Source organism: Hoplias malabaricus, chromosome 16 (genome assembly GCF_029633855.1).
Source record: "Hoplias malabaricus isolate fHopMal1 chromosome 16, fHopMal1.hap1, whole genome shotgun sequence".
In the NCBI taxonomy this organism is placed as follows: Eukaryota; Metazoa; Chordata; class Actinopteri; order Characiformes; family Erythrinidae; genus Hoplias; species Hoplias malabaricus.
Genome location: NC_089815.1, coordinates 16,611,382 through 16,633,004, shown reverse-complemented (window position 1 = coordinate 16,633,004; position 21,623 = coordinate 16,611,382). Strand labels below are relative to the sequence as shown.

Sequence of the window (21,623 nt, the reverse complement as noted above, 5' to 3'; positions counted from 1 at the left end):
AGATGTCCTGTGGTCTGACAAATTAACATTTGAATCCGAAGGAGACCCACGCGGACATGGGGAGAACACACCAAACTCCAGAGCAGGACTTGAACCCACAACCTCCAGGTCTGTGGAGCTGTGTAACTGCAACAGTACCTGCTGCCCCACCCTGCTGCCCCATTTTCAACATGTAAAATGTTATATTTTTACTAAGTCTAAATGTATATTCAATAACATATATGGCCAAAGGTCTGTGGACACATTCTCTTCTAAAATTTAGGGAATTAATAGGAAGTTTTGCTGTTTTATCTTCTACTCTTTGGAGAAGGTCTCAGGGTAGTTGATGGAACATTGGCTGCACATCAATGACAATGAGGGGTATTTATTTTAAGAGTGACAGAAAAACATTTCTCTTACTGTGTGGCCAAATTAAAGACAAAACCTGAACAGAAATCCAAAGAGTTGCTCTTTGGAGTCCAGATTATTGGCTCAACTTCCAAATTCCGCAAAAATACCATGGACTCTTTTTAGAATAGACTCCCAATAGTACTGATTACTTGGCTTGGCTGGTAACTTCTTCAGATCATCAGGAAAACCTTAAAAAATGTTTTGTAAAACACACCATACTTTCTTTTAAATAATAATAATAAAAACTAACAAAAGAAAAAAAAACAACAGTAAAAAAATGCTAGTGTACAGTATTGAGGTAACAATAGAAACATGTCACCTATCCTATCTCCTCCAAAGGCCATGTCTGCAATGAGCCAGCCATCAGGTGGAGCTAACCCTAAACTTGCGCAGCTCCATGCTGCATGACTGCGGATGCCGAGCAAGGAACCGGGTTTTAGCATGTTGTCAGCAAATGGCCAGGACCTTGTCTGCCGGCTTTGCAAGAATCACAGAAACAATACAGGTCAGTGCTGCAGGCCAGAGCCAGTGGTGAGGAGGCTGGGCAGTAAATGAATGCTGTGGCTCACCTTTGACATTAGCAACACCCAACTCCCTATTTTTAGCGTTATTGAAGTATGGGAATGCTTTAAGAGAACGTACCCAAAGCAAGAACCTATTTCTTTTAGATGTTTAACCTTAAAGTGACCAAACCATGAAATTAGTGTTTTTAATCTGCACGGCTAGCTCATAACGTTACGTTAACGCAACGTCAGTGTCTCTAAACTATTTGTCAAACTTGAGAACTTAATGCTAAATTCGTATTGTTATTAGCTGTCTTTCTATTCTCAACCACAAGAACAAGAAAGAAAATTGCCTAGGTTTGAATGGTTTGGTTGCTTTAATGTTGACAGCTGAATGTCGAGTGTCAGACTGCGTGTGTTTGAAAGTACCCTTTTTCACTATGAATCACTATTTTGGGTTTCCGCCATTTTGTAGTGCCAAAAACGCATATTAATGAAAATATTATTAATTAAAAAATTAAAATATTTAATGCACTCACTGTCCCACAAAGCACCATAATACTCAGAATTGTATTTATTTATTTATTTATTGAAGATTTGTACATCCTGTTACAAGGTTAGTAGTAGATTAATTTAATATGTATATATGTAAAGCCCTTACTATAAGCATATGTACTGAATTTGGAATTAATGTTTCTAGTATGAAGTAAATTACTTTCGCTTGACGGCAGAGGTTTTATTGCTCGGTCTTCGTGTATATAATTAACCTGATGTCAGTTGACCAGAGTGCAAACAGCAGTTAACATCAAGATATATCTACAGTTCTATTTGTTGTGATTTATCACAGTAGACCCCAGTAGACATTGCTGATTTTTGTGTAAAGTCATGTTCATTTGTTTCACAAATGTCACAAAGACAGTTTACGATATTTTATAGGGCGTGTCCATATTCAGTGGACAGGAATGAACTGAACAGAGACTTATTACAATGCACTGTATGTTAAATGGGATGAAGTATACCAACCCTTTCAAAATGTGTGAATGGGCAAAATAATCACTGCGAATATTAATGAAGCACTGGCAAACCTCCAAAACCCTGGAGAAAATATAATGTAAATGTATGTAATCTATAATTATTGGATATGTTTCCTGGTTTCAAATAGAAAAACATGAATTTAAGTTGGGTGGCTCTGTGTTGCAACAGATAGACGCATGCTGGTAGGTCTATTGGCTACTCAAGTGTCCATTGGTATGAGTGTGTGTTTCCATGTGAAGGCCTGGAGTCCCCTCTAGGGTGTGTTCCCACCTTGTGCCCAGTGATTCCGGGTAAGCTCCGGACCCACCGCAACCCTGAACTGGATAAGTTACAGACAATGAAAGAATGAATGAATTAATGAATTAAAGTTGGTATCTATTAATTCTGAAGCGAATGCATAAACATAATAAGAGTATACAGCTTCATGTTATGAATTAACAACACATCTTAACCTCTTATATCCTCAAAAAAAAAACAAAAAAAAAAACAAGCTGTTTAAACATCTGTGCCTATTGCAATGATTGCAAGTTTTGCTGGGCATTGCCTGAAGGTCAAAAATCAGTTGTGGCATGTTGGTATGTTCACATAAATGCCCACTCTAGTAGTCTCTTTACATGGATGTCTAGTTAATTAATTAACAGTAATTGTTGTAAAATGTAACTAACATCTTTGAATCAAGAAAATGTAATGCATTACTGGTAATAGTCTGTAAGCCATTTAGAAAGTTTATGGCTGAAGTCTTGCATAAACAGATAGAGGAGAGAGTAGTGAAAAACATACTTCTGCTCTTGATGTTCTTGAAACATACCTGCAAAAGGCATATCAGGATCAATTTCAACTTTAAACATTATAGGTGTGCATATAGCAGAAAATCAGCTGAATTAATAAGATGGAAGATTTGGAATAGAATTATACACTGTTCTTATGGTACAGAAATAAATATGATGCATTTTGATTATTTATATGTAAAAACATTTTTAGTATTTATAGTGTACATATTTTTTATTACTATGGTTGACTGCCAGTGCAGTGAGTTGGCCTTGATAAACTGAGCTGAACTAGTGGCGTTTTTGAATTTTTAAAAAAATATTTATTTAAAGTTTAATTATACTTTAAATTCCTGATTGAATATCAGACATGGTTGTTAAATATTAAAAGTGTGAAGAGTGACTTTTTATGGGGCAGATGGGTGGGAACAAGATGGAGAGTGTGGTGGGTGTTTAGATGGGTGAAGGTCAAGAGAACAGTGTGTGGGAGGCTGCTGGCTGACACAGGACATCACTGTGACAGATTTGGCCGCCACTCATTGCCATTATCTCTGATTCACTCTGATGTGCCAAGATGGACATCAGTGGAGCGGGTGCGTCTCAGGGTAACAGCCCTTACGCACTACAAACAGCCTAGCTCCGTAAATGGCAGAATGGCATCACATTTTATTTTGGGGGAGATGTAACGCTATGGCATTTGGCGTACCTCAGCGGCATTTGGCTGCCATTCCAAGTATCTACAGGGCTTTTCTGAGGAAACAAGTGCCCTAATTTTATTTGCTCACACATACACACACACACAAAAATCTCTCAAAGTTGTCTTCTTTCCTGACTTAATCATCAACTTTGCAACTAAGAAAACTAATGAATGCATTCTAACAATTGATTAATATTCATTTAAATGTCCTTGAGTATAAATAGCAATGAAGGACAGTAAGGAGTGTCCTGAAACTCTCCCAGAGAAAGGTTATATGCTAACTAGTAATTAATCTCTTGTGCCAGGCTAATAGTTTCAAAGTTTTATTTACATGTCAACATATTTAGGAAGCTGGGAGCATTTTCAATCACAAAACTTGGACAAAATATAATTCTGTATATATATGTCTACGTTATACAGCTTTAACTCTTTTAAAATGTTTGTGAACATCTGGATTTACTAGAGGAGCTGGTGGGAGTTTCAGTAATGAATTCAGTGTGATTTTTATCTTAATATCTGTGCTGGTAAAATAAAAAATTAAAAAAAGAATTTTGGTGAAGTGTATGCAGTAGGAGCAGATGGTGCTTGTGGCCAGGGCTCAAGACTCTTCTCTTTGCTCTTCTTCCTCTCTACCTTATCTCTGCCAGCCTCTTGGTGTAAGGCTGTAGCCTGCTGGTACTTCCAGACAGGCTCCCAGTTTAGTGGCACATATAGCGCATGCATAGTTATCGCCTGCAAAAAAACAGATCATTTGTTGCCCCCTCCACGGTGTGTTCCCGCCTTGTGCTCAGTGATTCCGGGTAGGCTCCGGACCCACCGCGACCCTGAACTGGAAAAGCGGTTTCAGACAATGATTGAATGAACCTGAATAACCCATTTGTGAAAGATGTATATTTAAAACTATGTTAACACATGAGCTTTTACTGTATTTGAACTGGTTTTCAATTGTCCAATTTGCCTAGTTAATTTTAAGGAATGCATTTGAAATTTATATCTTAATTTATCTGATGGACATTTAATTCATTTTAATTCTCAGTTTAACGTTATTGTGTATTTATTTTGATTTCAGACAATTGTACAAACTCTTAGTTCATGTTGAATAACAAGGGGCTAGCTGCTGAACATGATTTTCATGGTTTCCTCAGGCAAATTGAAAGAATTTGGAACACATTAAAGCAGGATTGTGTGGTGTGTTTTTAGTCGCAGGAGTATTTTTTCAGCAAATCTCTTACTTTTTTTTAATCTGTTTTCTGTTTTCTCCAGCAAAACATTTTAGCCAAATTGTATGCCTATATATATATATATATGAACCATATATATATATATATCATATATATATATATATGAACCAATTTTGTTGGAGAATGGTGATGCCACTCTTCTCTTCCTTCTTATGGTATTGTAGCATTTGTATCAGTATAATTGTTCTACATGTCTAATTACTCTTTAGAATCTTAATGAGCAGTTGAAAGACATTGTTTAAGTATATTTCATACCTGATGTGTAATATACACAATGAGACCAAATTTATTTTACTACCCTTGATTCCATTTTCAGTTTAATAATGTGTAACAAATGGCATCTGTTCACAGTTGGAAAGGAGAAATGGCATGGAAGTAAACACTCTTATTAGCTGAAGACTATGTTGGGAATGTGCTTTTCAGAAAGGTATTTTTGGTAGTCAATGTATACTTTACCTATTGCTAAGTTAATGCTTCATTTTTTAATTATAATTATTTTAAGACCTATTTTTTTCATTGGTACATTGAGCTTCCTGTTTTTGTTTTGTTAACATGGATTTTCCATCTCATGAACTCACAGCTGCATTACAGTGAAATCCATAATATCCATAATATAATAAAGTCTGGACAGTTTTTTTTATGTTCTTACCTGGTATAAGAATCTGAAATGAACGGAAGACTATATTGAAGACCTGTGGTTTGTAAGGTTAACTTCACTCACTATAGATGCACGTGTCAGAGTTTTTCACTTTAACTTCAGGCTACAGAACCAAAATATCAAAAACTGCATCCCGACAGACTACATGCTCAGTGGGAGGTGGGCTGAAAGATGTTTGGGCATTTCTGGGTGGCTTTCCTGCTGAGAAGGTAGTGCCAAATAAGAGAAAAGAAAACAGATGTTGCCAATTGTTTTTAAGGCATTTTGAATTAGATCATGGTCAGCAAGGGGAAGTAACGTAACATACATATTTGGGTTTGTTATGGCATTTCCAAATAAATTGGAAAAATCTGTAAAGCTTGCCTGGCAGATTTCATATTGCTGTCTTGTATTAGGACTCCACAAAGGAGGTTAGGATTAAGCCCCATCTATTCATTTTATGTTCATTTGTAGTTTTTTAAAGTTCCAACAATGTAGACACGTTGTTAAACTTGACTGATCTCATCATTACTGTTTGAATTTTTATATAATGTTTCCTGAGCTTTACCAAAGATATCATTAATATGTGTTCTTGTTTCCGTCCCTGTGTTTGAACCTGCCAGTGTCTCTCTGCATTCCCTATGCTGGAAAAGAAAAGCTTTGGAAGACACTACAAGGCAATACAAGTAATTATTAAGAAACAGTAAGGAAAATGAAGGTGAGGATTCTGGAGAGATGTGCTTGTACCTGCGACTCAAATATAAAGCAAATCAAATTAGTACAAGAGTGCCTTCTACTGGGCATTATGGGAACGTTTGACTGGCACATGAAGAGATAGCTCTTTGTGTTCCATGAAATTAGTCTGTTATGACAATTTGTAATAAGATGATACTCTTATGTAAAATAATTTTTTTGGTGATTTCATTTTCATTGAAGTATTTTAGTGTAAAAACACATAAATATGTTTTGTTTAGACTTCTATGACATTATTTATACAACTTATTTATTTTAAATCAGCTTAGAAAAAAAGCTATATATTCTCAGCAGCTTCTGAAATTTGATTTTTTCCTAAAGCATAATTTTTTGAACTAGTATATGCAATGTTTTTAACCATTATTTAAAATCACTACATTATATCTAAGAGATCATCCAAGAGATGGTTAATGGTCAGTTCTCTGTTGAGAGCAGGCTGTAATTGCATTCCTGTGAACTGTGAGAGGCCAGCACAGGGTGAATGTGAGGGCTTTTTGGCCCCGGCTGACCTGTGAGATCTATACAGTAAACAGTTCTCACTCTCCTCATGGCATGGCTCCCACTCTTTCTTGGTCAGGGCCAGTGTCCAGCCTCCTGCTGCTTGCTTGTGTATCTGAACATGAATCTTCCCCGTCACGTCTCACGGAACTCAGTGTTTGAGTGCCTGACTCTGGCAGCCAAAGAGTTTTAATTTGTTTATATTTTCCATCTGTATCAAAATATTTTAAAGGGTATTAGTGGTAGATAATGGCAGCATAGAGAGGTTGGAAATAGTACTATTGAAACCAACTTGAAAATTCTAAAGGTGAGCCATTGTGTCTTGTTAATTCTTTGTATAATTTAGTTTGCACTTGTATTTTTATATAAGAATATTTAGAGTACACATACTGCAATTCTTGTTGTAAATATTATTTTTACATTCACAGTTTTTAATAACATTAATCAACTAATAATGTTAATGATAATATTAGCAGTTTTCACACTGTATTTATATAATATGACCTTTCAGAATTTTAGAGATATTTCTGAAAATTGATGTAAGTTCTATTTCTTTTTCTTTTTCCCTTTGACCTCAACCGCTAATTCCTTATTATAACTATTGGATATAGTTTACCTGTGTTCTACCTGTACCCTCCTAACAGCGTTCTCAGGGACAAGTCTTTCTGTATCTTATCCCAAACTGCATTCCTCGAGCTCAGTCACAATGGGACAACTGTTTGATGCTTGGGCTCTCTCTCCTGCCCCTGGCTCAGGTATTCCCCTTGCTCGGCAACCTGAGCCACACAGAGCTTGACCGGAGTGCTCATAATTTCCAGGTCAATGTCTAGGCAGTACACTATAACCCAAAGTATGTAGATGTTGAAATGTAGCTGTTTAGTTACAAGTTGTATGTAGTCGTAGAGATTTATATAATTCAATAATTCTGATGTTACCCATAATTAGTTTATAAAACCTCTTAAACTGAAAACTAGACCCTTGTGATAGTTATTGTTTTAAGAAAATCAGGAAATAAATGTGTCAAATAATAAAAAGTGAAACATAAATTATAAGTGGGATTATAGACATGTATAGGGCAGTTGATGAAGTTGCACTCAAAATAAAGCAAGTAAAAATAAAATGACCTTAAATTTTCCAGTGTGCCTAACTTACAGATAAATACGAACTTAAAGAAATGCATATTCATTGAAAGTTTTACATTTGTTTGTTTTCAAATTTGTAGGCAAATTTATGGAATAAAACAATCATTTGCTAGAAGAGGGAACGTGCCGAGGAAAAAAGTCCAAAAGCAAAACATTGCATGATAGTCTTTAAGCAGTTCCATCTGTCCAGCAGAAATTTCAGGCTAATAGCCTGTGGCGCTTTAGTCCGCTGCCCTCACTCCCTCTACCTGACTCTGTCCTATTAAATCTCTCCACTCCTTCAAAAAAAAGGAGCTGTTAGAAGGAGAAAAAGAAGAACTTGTGCAGTCATAAGTTACCCGGACTGTGGTGGTGGTGATGATGATGATGATGATAATGAAGAACAAGCCCTAATTAAGGAGGAAAAAGGACCAAGACCTCAGGCACTCACTGATGTGGAAAAAAAGGGCTCATCATTCTGGTGTGCGTGTGTGTTTTTTTAAGGACAGCTTGCTCTGTGAGCAGATGACTGCCGCTCACCTTGCCACGGGGTCTGCGTGAGATTGGTTCATTGTCAGGGATTTTTTTTTTTTTTTTTTTACCCATGATTCCATATGGTATGGAGCGGGCTACATGTTGCCCAACATGCCAGTGCAAATGTTTTCTCAATTAGGTGTCTTATCTCCGGTGAGTGCGCTAGCATCAGATGAAGCTTGCTGACAGCGTAATGGCAGCTAAAACCTCGGAAGGCTCCATCAAATGGCAGCTCTGCTACGACATCTCGGCCAGGACCTGGTGGATGGTAAGTTGGCAGCGGCCGAAGCTGTTTTTTTTTTTTCTTTTCCCCTTCTTCTTTCTCCTTCTTTTTTGAGGAAAAAAAACTTCCCTCCCTCTTTTTATGCAAAGAAAAGAGACAAAAACATTTTTTTAGCTTCTTTCTTCAGCTTCATATTCACATGCTCTTAATGAGTGTTTTTGCTGTGTTTGCTTGCCTTATGTTCACATAATAGCGCCTCTGTCGGTCCTGTCACTTTAATCCGCTTTTGTAATCTCTAATATTCTCCATTGTCCTTTGAGTTGAAGATGTCAGATGAAACTTGATGAGAAGTCTGTTGTCCATGCCCATTTGCACCCACTGAAGTTTTTTTTCCTCCTTTCTTTCCAAAAGAACTTTTATTTTACTTTACGTTTGGAAAGTGAGGTCCTCATTGCTGCAAACCCTTTTGTCACTTTTGCACAAGTGACAGCTTATTTCTCCGCTTTCATCTTGTTTATTCATATTCCTGTAGTGTCATCCAGTTTGATGGAGCCTTGCACTTTTTCTTCTTCACATTTCACAAAACAGAGGAAAACTTCAGCATTTTAGCCAGAGTTAAAGGATCCTCACGAAGAAAAGGAGGTCAGCAAAGGTTTTGTCACTTTTGCACAAGTGACAGTTTGTTCCTCCACTTTTATCTCATTTATTCATCACCCTTGCATCGTGACTCAATCTGGATATAAACAAGACGTCCTGCCCTTTTTTCTTCTCCTTTCTCATTCCCGCTTTATAAGAGTCCTACCGAGGAAAAAAAAAAAGACAGGATCCTGTACCGATTCTCTGTAATCTCTTGTTTACATTGAGTTAATGTGGATCCTGGGCTTCTTGCGCGATCGGTGAGTGTGGTGCGCATGCAGTGAGGCGCTGCTCCTTAGCAGTGACACTCCGCTGCTGCAATTAAAGCATGAAAGAGAAGGAAAAAAAGCCTCCAAAGTGCACTGGGACGAGCCGGACTCAGCGCCGGGGCAGATTAACTTGCTTGTTGTGGGCAGTGGGGCCAGACAACCTTTGACATCCCTGTCGATCCAGCAGAGATGAAGAGAGGTGAAAGTGGGAGAGGGGGCAGAGAGAGAGAGAGAAAAAAAGAAGTGTTTAGTAGATTTTGCGGTGAGATGAGGAGGGGTAGGGATTCACAATTGTCTATTGTGGCTGGCGGATACAAATGAACCCAGTTGGGATGGATGAATAGGCTTTGAAAAGCCAGCCGTCCCGAGTTCATTAGGGGTTGATTCGTTAGTTCAGCTTGAACAGGGTTTTTATTTATTTATTTAATTTAATTTAATTTATTTTTGTTTTTTTAGTGCCTTCACTAATATAATTATTTTTATTTGTTTCATTATTTATTGGAGAGTCAGTAGAGTGAATAGAACTTGTGTCTTATTATTATTTTTAGATTCACATTCTTTGCCATCATCTACAAAGATGTGTGCCCAGGAAACAATAGCTATATTATTCTTCTCTATGAGGGGTATGAACTTCATTACTTTGCTTGGGACTCCCGCCTTCATTACTCTACTCTACGCACTCTCTTGCCCCCCTGCTAGCGTGATCCAGGCCATCAGCTTTGCACCGGCTACAGTGCCTGAGTGTGTGTGGGACGCTGGCAAGGAAACATGGAGGAGAAACTGCACTCCAGTTTTTACAACCTCTGAAGGAAACGTCTAGAGTGTCCTGATTAGAGATTGGGAAATGTTATATTGTGGAGTCTGAGTAGAGAAGCTTAATGGTCCTGGTGGAGGTTTTTATGGAGCAAGGGGCAGTGATGTACAGGAATGCGTGTGGCACGCACTGGGGCAAGATCTGGACACTGCTAGGGCAGGCATGTAAGCGTGGATTCTTTTTGGTTTTAAGCGGCCTTATTAATAGTTTGATCTCAATGTAATTTTTGCTTTTTTCTAGAGAGAGGTCCACATATTTACTCCCAGTATAATTTTACTGAATTTACTTGTGGAATGTCATTCTAATAGTCATTTTGAAAAAGTTGATAAACAGCTCTGTTTTCATGTAATATTCTCTTTAACAAAATTTGTGTTATGTTCTGAAACTTCACCAATTCTGTGATTTAAAGCATAGACACTGGGTCAGTCATTTAAAAAAATGTATTTCTGTACTTAAGATTTATAACTGTAGCATGCTTAAGTAATTATTTTTTGATATAACCTTCTGATGACAGAGATCTATAATTAATTTTGATTATTTCTTTGTTTATGAGTGCAGACATCTGAATAAATGTGTTATTTTTGTATAGTTTCTGTCTTAAGAAAAACTGTTTTTCATAGTAAAATATTTAAGACAAATCTCAATTTATAATGTGTAATTTATGTTTCATTATATGCAAAAAAGTCGAGTATTTTCTTGAACATTTTTCTTCACAATGTATTTGTTAAGACGATCTCTATCGCTGCTAATGGCCATCAGACAATAACTGTAGGGAAAGCTGATAATACACTCAATTTTCATGTGGAATATTGCATTTGACTTGAGATGCACACAAACCTTAACCACGAGTCTTTATAATGTTTAACTAATTTTAAGTTTTAGAAGTTTTGTTTGAACCATAAGTAACCTTAGTTGTGTTCCACTGTTAAATTTAAATAACTAATAAAATACAATATTTAATTTTTTAGTTTAATTTAACCAATTATATTTTATAACATTTAAATTTTGGTAATGTAAAAATTTCTTTTACAATGGATGGTATTTGCTTTATTCTCACAGATTTAGTGATATGTGTTCATATTTGATATTACCATACTTGGATGTCACGATTGAGTCTTGTCATTTGTTTTATTTTTTTATAGGTAATAATGAATACATTTTTCAATTTCAATCATTTTATTTCTCTTGATGATTAGACAGTGTTCATTGCAGTTGCCGTTCATTCAAGGGGTTGAATGACATGACCCACCTGCCCCCTGTGCCTGACTCTCACATATTCTTTGTGCTAATTTAGTTTAACACTAATCACTGTAACTGAGAGCAGCTACCTGTTTGCCATGAAGCTGAACTTCAAACTTTAAAACTTTAAACACTAACATAAAAGGCTGTTGCTTCAGTCCTACCAGCTTTGTGTTTGTGTTTTTATCCTGTAAAATTTTATCCTGTAAAATTATATTAGATGTTTAATGGATCACAATATTTATTTCACTTATCACAATATTTCACCTTTTCTTTAAATGTTACTTAGCTCTATATATGAACTTGCTTAATAATTATCCAAGTTAAACTGGATGTAGGCTTGTTTGTCTATAACCACAATTACCACACACCGTCTTCTTTAAGTGCTTGTTCTTGTTGTTTTTTTTTTTTTTTAATTTTTTTATGCCGTAGTACTGGGGGCAGGTTGCTACTGCTGCCCATTCAACAATGCACTAATTCACAGCTATGAAGGGATCCTCCAGCACCCACAGGGCTAATGAGATTTTATCCTTTATACAAGTGATGCTTCTATAATCTGCTTGTCACCGCATGTGTGTGTGTGTGTGTGTGTGTGTGTGTGTTAGAGAAGCAGAGTATGAATTGATTTGTGAATGTGATATACTCAGAGGGAATGGAGGGAATATTTTAAGGGCATATAATGAGTTAAGCACTCTCAAAATCACCAGGGCATGTCACTTCCAGCTCTAACATCACATATCAAGTTAAGTTAAACCAAAAGCAGTCAGTCTGCATAGGTTTCTCTTCTTACCCAGTGTAGAAAGTGGTCAAAGACATTAGCGCAGTGCACTCATGATGAAATGAGTGGCAGTCACATAAGGAAAGCTTCCTAATTTTCACTAAGTGTACTTAAAGGTGTAACTGAAGTGCAGTTCAAGTATGCCACATTATTATCCTTCTACATATGTCATCAAATAATGCTTATTTAGTGGATGCATTTGTATTTAAGTGAACATAAACCTGGGTGACTTATTCAGTTTAAAGTAAATGTACCTTCTGTTGCTTTTGATTGGTAATTCTTTGTTAGGACTTTTAGTTACATGTTTATTTACACACGTTCAATGAATATTAATATAAATAATACAAATTCACCCTGAGCATGTTGTTTTATTAGTGTTTTATGACTTTGCTGACACATTAGCAAATGTTTTGTACAGAATTTCTGTTCCTTATATGCTACTGTAAACTGATTTTTACACATAGTGTAGAAGTATTATAAAAATTGTAAATATCAGGAAAATAGTATTTTGCCTGGCTTTAACTTAGTAATAAACCTGTGTGGTCACTAAAACTCAGCAGAACACTGTAAAACACTGCAAAACATAACATATTTGGTGGGTGACTCTCATCTTCAACATTAAAAATAATTTAGTTCAAAAATCCATGATATTTGGGATGGAAGTCATATGGCAGAAGTTTATTTTATTTATTTATTTTTTTTTTACTGTAAATCCTCCTCCTTTACCATGTGCTTCCTGTATGTGGCGTTTTACTTTATGTTACTGTCCTGCTGAGTGGAAGATGTTTCTAATTTAGCCTTTGCCATGGACTAAGGGAGAAATGATTAGAGAGGAGGAAATTGGAGGATTAAAATTGTCTGCTTGAACTTCCTGAGCACTGCATGCTGCCTCTTGGTGTCTGTGCTCAGGGACCTCCAGCCCGAGGGCCCTGCAGCGAGAGAGCAGCATCTCCAGCCCGTCTCGCACGGACCTCCAGAGCAGGGCTTCAGCTCAGTGTGAGAGCGCTGAGTGCGTACTGGGCTCACAGCGAGACTCAATCTGTTAATGTGCACCGCATTACCAGCCCCGAGTGACTCACCACTTGTCTGGTGGCATCAGAATTAATTTGTCAATGAGTGATGGAGCAAGACCTATAAAAGTGCATTTCAGGCCTATTAAATGGTTTCTGTCCAACTGTGGGGTACTAATTAGAGTTGGTCATTTCTGGGTAGGAAACATTTTAATATAATACCAATTTTGCAACTTCATTTTATAATTAAGAACACTGCCAAGTTTAGGTTATTTTCTGCATGTACGTGTAAGTTTAATGTCACTATTTATTTAATTAAATTCTGATGGTTAACATTAAAAAGTCCAGTTTAAGGCATGCGAATTGTGCCAACTTCAAGTTGATTTGTATAGCCCATTTTATAACAAACACTTTCAGGATAAACTTTCCAGCCTTTGTTTCCCCCTTTTTTTGGAGGAGTATGTAGTTTTTCAGTCCATATGTTTTTCCCAGTTCTTGTGAGACATTCGGGGAGACTTAAGCAAAGGCTCTAATATCCGTTCATATGTTTAATATCTTAGAGAGAAATTGGTGCCTGAGGCTGTTCTTGCCTCTTTTGTGTTGTGATGTATATCTGGGCAGAGAGGGAGAGAAGCTTTGGGGGTCCAGCAGCTGTTCTAGTGTTCCCAAAACTTACTATTAGGATGCTGGATACATTTCTCAAACTTTTATGTGTTTAGTAGAATAAATGAATATAATGATTTATGATACTTTATGAGAATATTGATGAGTTGGAATTTAACTGTCCTGTGTTGTGAAGCTCTCACTTGGCACAAGATTCTGTTGTTGGCTCATGAACAAGAAAATGTGAAGGAACAGAAATCAGATTTGGAATACAGTTTGCGATAAAAACAGAGGAAGTGAGCAAGACAAAAATTGGAGTCAATTCAAGATATTAACAAGAATTTTTTATGCTTTATTTTTAAATGTACTTTGAATCTTCTAATGCCTTTCAGTGTGCACCTTAAAAATGTACAAAGTGAAATATTTTTTTTCTAGGAGTTAATGGGGTTCATATGATTTGTTCACGTTTTATTTTATTTTAATTTATTTTTTGGGTATGCTTAAAAATAAATGTCTGAATATACCCCTGGCTTACCAATAAGAAGACATTGCACATCATTAGTTTTTTATGATAATGATTTAGCCAGAGGTCCATTGTTCTCTTTCTATTGGTGAACAGAACAGTGAAAATTATAATTTTTTTTGTTATGGTAAAGAAATATTATCCTGACAAATTAAAAAAAAATAAATAAATCGGTTCCTCCTTAGAATATGTGCAGAGTGGATAGGTCAGTCCAGTCCTAGGCTTTTATGTTTGGAAAGAAATAGAAAGAGGTGTATAGTTTGCTACGTATGGTGTGATTCAGTAGGTTAAACTTTTGAGAAACTCATGCATTGAAACCTACTGTGTCCCTTTGTTTACACTCAAACTGCTTTCACACATATATATAGAATTTTTTTTCTGTGTGAAACAAATTTGTTCCATGCAACGTCTTTTAGTGTGTACTGTGCTGTGCAGGTGTAATGTAAATAAAGGTTTGTGTTACAGCAGAGTCACCCTCAAAGCTAAAGGCAAAATAAATGATAAAAATTGGGTCTGTTGAAAGTTTATTTTTAAAGATATAATCATCTCCTGATGAGATAGTGTTTAACTGTTTAACTGATCTCCAATTTTCTTCTCTCTCTCTCTCTCTCTCTCTCTCTCTCTCTCTCTCTCTCTCTCTCTCCCCTCTTGCCACTTTTACCTTCTGTAGCCCTTTCCAGCTATCTAAGTTGTGCTCTGTCTGTGCTGTGGAATGAAGGGATCAATTGTGTGGAAGAGATGCATGTGAAATCCCTGCTGTCTGGAGCGGGTCAGGGGTCGCTGTGTGAGAAAAAAGGCCCTCTTTCTATTCCTGGCATGGCTCTGTAAGGAACGCCACTCTCGGCAGGAGACACCCCCCTTCACTCATTCTCTAGTCTTGTCCCTCTGTCCCGTTTTCTCCCTCTCCATCTTGCCATCTCTCTACCAAGAGAAGCATGGCTACCAGCCAAGACAGCTGGTTCTTTGGGCAGGTCCTGGTGCTGTTCATTGAGACTTGTCCTGCTTTGGACAATGAGTGTGAAGTTGCTCTTTCTAATACCTGCCTTAAAATGTTCACAATATTGAGGGATGTTTCTGAACTGCCCTGTGGAACCTTCAATATTAAGATGTCAAAAACAGAACACTGAGGTAATGTGTCCGTTATTAAAGAGATATAACCCAAAGATATCTGAAGACACAGTCACAATGCATATTGCAGTATTTCAGTTTTCTCTGTTTTGAAAATGGACACAGCATTAGTTTCTTTTTATTTTATTTTTTATTTTTTATTTTTTTGGGACATTAAGCCTAAAGATTAAGCCTAAAAAAACAATTCACTAGTGTTTATTTTTATTTGTAAATGATATAAAAGTTGTAAATCAAACTATTGATAAGAATTAATTAATTGAAATGATGGCATAATTGAGTCAGCTGCTTGATTCCATGCAGCTTTTGCGTTCACTATACCCTGATCGTATTTTTTATAAGGTAAGCCGTGAGTCAGTGTTCCAAGACACAGATACTACCCACTACTCAGAAAAGCATATGATGTAATTTGTCATGATAACATACCGTATTTCCATATTCATCAGCCCAATTTAAACTTATGTTTTGCACTTATTCCCTTATTACACCAGTGAATCCAAATGAAAACAGCAGTTCTTTGTAAACTGGTATTCAGTATCCAACTTAAAGACATCCATTCTGTTTCACACGATGAATATAAACCTGAGAGGAACTGCTCTAAACAAAGTAGGGATTGTTGTTGGCTCCACCGTGGCATCATGCCATCTATGGCAGCTTCCGCAGACAGTTATGGACACAGCACCACAGGCTGTCGCACTAACAGTTTGGTTACACTTCTATCCCTTCGCTTATTTGTTTATTTATTTATTTACTATGTTGTCAGTTTCCTCTTATGTTAAACCACATTCATTGTTTATTTATAAAGTTTTTCCTGTCACATCCTGGTCTTCCAGTGGACGTATATTCATTGTTTTAAATGAGGTTTATGGATTTGTATTCAAGTATGCATTATGCGTGTTCCTTGGGAGTTGTCTTTTTTTTTTTTTTTTTTTTTTTTTTTTTTAAGCCATCGAAAAAAATGGAAACAGATTCCAAAAACACCATCTGGTATTTGGAGGAGTGTACTTGTGTGTGTGTGTGTGTGTGTGTGTGTGTGTCTGCTGGGGTGGTGGTGGTGGTGAGAAGTGATCCTTTTTTTTTTTTTTTTTTTTTTTTTTTATTCCCTCCATAGCTTTCCTCTTGGTCTTGAGCCACCCGCCACTCTGCTGCCAAAAAAAGGTGTCAGTCGCCAATGGAGGGGAGGTAGGGGGTATGTGGTGTGTGTTTGTGGGTGTGGAGCTTTGCTGCTATCACTGGATCTTGGCCAGTGCTATTAACTCTTCCAATCCTCCTCAGCTCTGCCACACTCACCTGTTCCAAAATATCTGACAAAATGATCTGCAAACTTTCAGCTTTTTGATTTATGGCTGTGGTTTTAAGCTGTTGAACCAGGCCCACACAGTTGCTTAGGACAGCTGTAATATGGTGCAGTAATTTGACAGTCCCATACTCTGGGTGCACCACAGTGTAATTTTGAGGTAACACATTACTGTGCTAAAGCCTCTCCGACCATTTGGCAACCTAAAGTACCATTACTGAAACTGCATATCCCTATTTTTGATTTTAGGACAACCCTGTATACCATGCGCATTCGCGGCCGTGCGTCTGTGTGTCTGGATATTACTTGTGACTGTGCTGGCAGACTGGTGTCATTCATCCAGAATTAGTAATTTCATCTGATTGTGTGGAACCCCTCAGTGTGTTCTCCCTCTTTAAGCTGCTGAAATAACTGACATGTGAAGGGGGTAATCCTCCCTCTTTGGCCTCAGACCCGATTCAGGCATGAAATATGAACTGCATCTATGGGGTGCACAGCTGGTTAAGCTGGTCATAATATATGTGTGTGGTTATATATATATATATATATATATATATATGAGAGCAAGAAAGAAATCAAGGTTAGTAGGCAAATGGAAATCTGGAAAAAACTATGACGCTGACCATATTTGGCCTAACAATCCTTAATGTTTTCCCATTTATTGAAAAAAGCGCTTGATGCTCTTACAATAAATAGGGTTATGCAGAATGGCTTTTTAATTATTGCCACTGCATTTCTAGGTGGTACATTTTGATACATGGGATTTGAAAACCAATCTCGCTGATTTGACAATCTAACAAATGAGTGGATGATTACAGTAAATAAAATCAAGATTGCCACTTAATTTGTTAAAAGAGGTGAACAGGATTAGGTGAGATTACAGTTTAGTGGATAATTAGGGCTGAGTGTATTTAATGCTACTGAAGGCAAGACGAGCAGAGGGCATGGCGTGTGTGTTAGTGTGGGTGTATGTGTCTGTGTGTGTGAGAGAGAGAGAGTATAGACAGATGCCACAAAAATCTGACTGAATCTGCAAAGAGCAACACTGAAATTACAACTGCAACTCCTGCCAGATAATGAAAGGGTTTGGCCCATTTTTAGTAGAGAGACCACACTCGGAGAACATTAAACTGTGTATACAACATACCGTTTGATTTGAACAGTTTTAGCATATGAGCAGATAAAGACAATGGTCTAGTAGATTATTCAAGGTCATGTCTTTTTAAATAAAGTTGAAAGTGCTCATGCACATTAGTTTCAGTGCTCACTCAGCTCAGCCTAAACGGGGGAAGGAATACTTATGCTGCACAATATTCCAACCCAGATTTGCACCTGCCATGTTAAATTAGAAGCCACATTCTTTAAACTCATGTAGAAGGTACATGTAGTAGCACTAAACCCTAGCTTGTCCTTTCCCTCTCCCCCCTCTGTACCCAGTTCTAATTAAGTTGATTCAGAGAGGTGCCTGTTTAGCAGGGAGACCCCATTACTTATTTCTGTCCGGTGCAGGGTGAACCATGACCCTCCGAATCCTGTCACCATGTTATGCATGCCTGCAACAGGGGAGCTACTGACCCCCTGACTCTGGGGGAGCTTAGCAGCTGGCGGGGGCATCTCCAGAGGCCAGGATTTCCAGTGCTATCACACACAAAGGCGGCAGTGAGAGTTCTCACGCATCCACCTTCTCGGTTTTAGATTTTGGGGATTAGAGTTCTCTATCCAGACCTCTGCATTTCAGCACTCATAGGCTGAGTGACAAATACCCTGCTAATAAAAGTCCCTGCTTGCTTCCTGTATGAAACTTTCCCTGTATAAGGCATCCTTTTGTTCTCTGAAGAGTTTTTAAATAGTTTTTGATGTTGTGTGCGAGATGTGAATGTGTCAAAACTTTTGTGAAGGTATGCAAAGCATTGATACAATTTAAAGGGGTTTTTAGGACCCTACGTGAAAGCCAAAAAGCTTTGAACTTTTATATTTGAGTGTACAGTGACCTCGCTCACTCGTTTGCTATCTTTCTCTCCCCTCTGTGGGCAGATTAAAGGGAGAGCCAGCTGTAGCCAGGGGACAGGCTGCCATAGGCCTCTCCAAGGTGACCCCTGGCAAAGCTGGCAGCACATCTGTAGCCCTGACACATCCAGGAGCCCACTGGCTGCCTCGGTGGCTCAGGCTGCTGGCAGGAAGGCCCTAGCAGGGGGGCCCCGGCTGCTGTCCTCCTGCAGTCTGGCATGGGTAGCACTAGAAGGCAAAGGGGATAGAGCTGGAATATGTCACAGCTATGGCACACACAAGTGCGGTGTTTGGAATGGGCCTGGTTGGCATTAGAAAGGTTTCAGTTCATGCCCTTAGACAACGAATGTGAACAACCAAGATGGCAAATGATAGTAAGATATGACTACATCTGTAGATCTCACATTATTCTCTCTCTTAGCTGTATGTTTATATAATTTGCATGATGAGTTTTTATGATGGGGAAAACTTGTATTTAATGTCCCTTAGTATATACATGTGTTTACTTTTGAAGGATGTTTACAGTTCTACAAAAATAAATGGAATGAGATTTATGTATTTTTATTTCATACTGTAGTGTAGTGGAAGCTGGTAGAGACAGCCATCTGTCCAGAGCACCAAGGTGACCCAGTAGGCTGGCAGATTTGGAGGGCAGGTGTCCACACAGCATCCACATGGGTATTTGTGGAGTTCTTTATATTGTAGTTTATAACTACCTTTAAGAGCCTACTCTTATTTATTTTTTTTTTTTTCTTTCTTCCCTCCCCTTACTTTTGCTGGCGCACTCACACTTAGTTTGTCTTTTTTGTATCCTGGACAAGTCTGAAAAAAAGTTAACATTTTTGTTTTATCCACTGAATCCAGCTAAAGATCATTTGAAGTTGAGTGGTTGATTTGAAGGCACAGAGTGGTCACAGATCTTTCTCTTTGGGTGGCAGCCAGACTCTATCTCCCAGAGATTGAAAGCCCCAGCATGACCGGTAGAAGGTGAGGGGCATTGCCTCTATAAGTGGAGACATCCTCTTGCAATCAGCGCATCCAGCCGGGATCCTCTTCAGTGCAGATCTAAGCCATCCTCTAGCCAACACAGGGCCTGTTTAAGTCCTAATTGTTTCCATCTTTCAGTGCCTGAGTGGGCTTCTCCTTGTGCACAAAGCCTCTACACTTACATGTATGATACTTTATAGTCAATCCAGCATGTCTGATGCTTCTGGTTGCAACATGTCAAACTGCTAAAGTGTTTTTTTTTTTTTTTTTTTGCGCAGTTTACCTGGCACAATTCAGTGGAGTCTTTTCAAATTCGGTTGCACAGTGGAGGCTTATGATGGAATCTTAATCAAATGGTCCTGTAGCTTGTTACAATGACAACTTAGAAAGAGTGTTTAATATTATGTTGATGAGGGTGTAACACCGGAGTTGTTTGTCCGCTTTCTATTTCACAAGGACAGCACAGCGCTGGGTGCATGATGCAGGTATTGGCACAGGTGCAGCACTGAGAGGAAAGGCCGAAACGTGAGCCGGCTGCAGGAGACCGGCCCTGATGGTCGACTGGGAGCATTAATGAACCAGATTAGATGTCCCATCATAGAGGAGAGAGAGAAGGGAAGGGGGGGAAAGCAAGCAAGCCCAAGCCTCCCCCTTCCAGACATTACCAGTGAAGTCTGAGTGGAGAAAGAATGGAGGGACATAAATCTTACAACAATAGAAAATGAAAAATGGTGATATTAACAGGACTAATGCAGGCATTCCAGTCGGAAGACCCTGGGTGACCTGTTTTCCTAAATATGGCAAACAGCAATTCCTGTATGAGGATGGTATATGCTCACTGTCCTTTTGCATGCATTTGGCTGTCAATCAGCCTGAGATGGGGGAAAAAGATCTGACACTGGCATTTGGTACCACCTACTGGTCTTTTAGTGAAAATGTGGCATGAATTAACAGCCCATTTATGAATATGATTGTTGTACTCATGATTAATGTATATCTAAATAGATTATTAAGGCAAGCTTACTTTCAGGGCTGTGACTACATGCTTATTTAATTATATTTTATTATTAGTAATAGTTAGCTCTGACTCGCGTGTTTTCCCTCTCTCTCTTCACAGAGTGAATCTCATGCATATGGGAGTGTGACATCATTATTAGCTAGCCTCACTTTGGCCCTGCCTCTCTCCAAAGTTTACAGAGTTTGCTGCCATCGAAACCTTTGCCAGATGGCGTCTTTGCTCGTGTCTCTATCGCCTGCTTTCTTATGCTGCTAGGGCTCCCCCTGCCTGCCCCCACCTCCTAAGATTGGTGTCAGGTAGACACTGTAAAAGAGGTGCAGGGGGGATAGCTTTTCACCTGCTCCTTCTGTAGGACCCCTGCTGAGAGCAAGCTGTTCCATCAATGTCCTCCTTCGAAAGGCACCGGCACTCTGACACACCTGTCCTCTTTCCTTGCCCCTCCCACTTTCTTCACGTTCCCAACCCCACACATTAGTAAACAAGCTTTTAGAGTAAACATTATTAGTCCTCTTGACAATCTGCATAAATCCACTGAGACAAAATAGAGGGTTTGAACTGGTCCACTTAGCATTTGAATGCCACCTGGGGGAAAATGTGACTGGAGAATCTCTCCAGCAAGAGGATGTTTATAGCCTTTGCTAGCCAGTGTGGAGCAGAGGGGTGCTGGTTTGACGCACGTGCGGGTGGTTGGGATGGGAGGAGGGGAACCACTCATTGTTTAGTATCTTTACAGGACTGTAGCTAATAAAACTAAACTGGACCTGAGGGGAAGCAGCTGAACTTCCTGTAGCGGTTATATTTATTTATTCGGAGGGTCCATTTCAGGTCTCTCGAGCAGCCCGTAAACAAAAGAGCTTTCCTTTGCTCCAGATTGCCTCTTTTACTCTTATTTATTTATAATTCCCTGAAACCACTTTG

At 38.4% G+C, this 21,623-nt stretch overlaps 1 protein-coding gene across 1 annotated transcript in view; it reads left to right on the top strand.

The window, feature by feature from the left end:
• The first annotated feature begins 768 nt into the window (after nt 1-768).
• nfia (nuclear factor I/A) overlaps nt 769-21,623 on the top strand; it is a 179,356-nt gene continuing 158,501 nt past the window's right edge. The window contains exon 1 of the mRNA XM_066647148.1: nt 769-895. Coding sequence (XP_066503245.1) covers nt 788-895 — 108 coding nt within the window. The 5' untranslated portion in view covers nt 769-787. The remainder of the gene's footprint in view (nt 896-21,623) is intronic.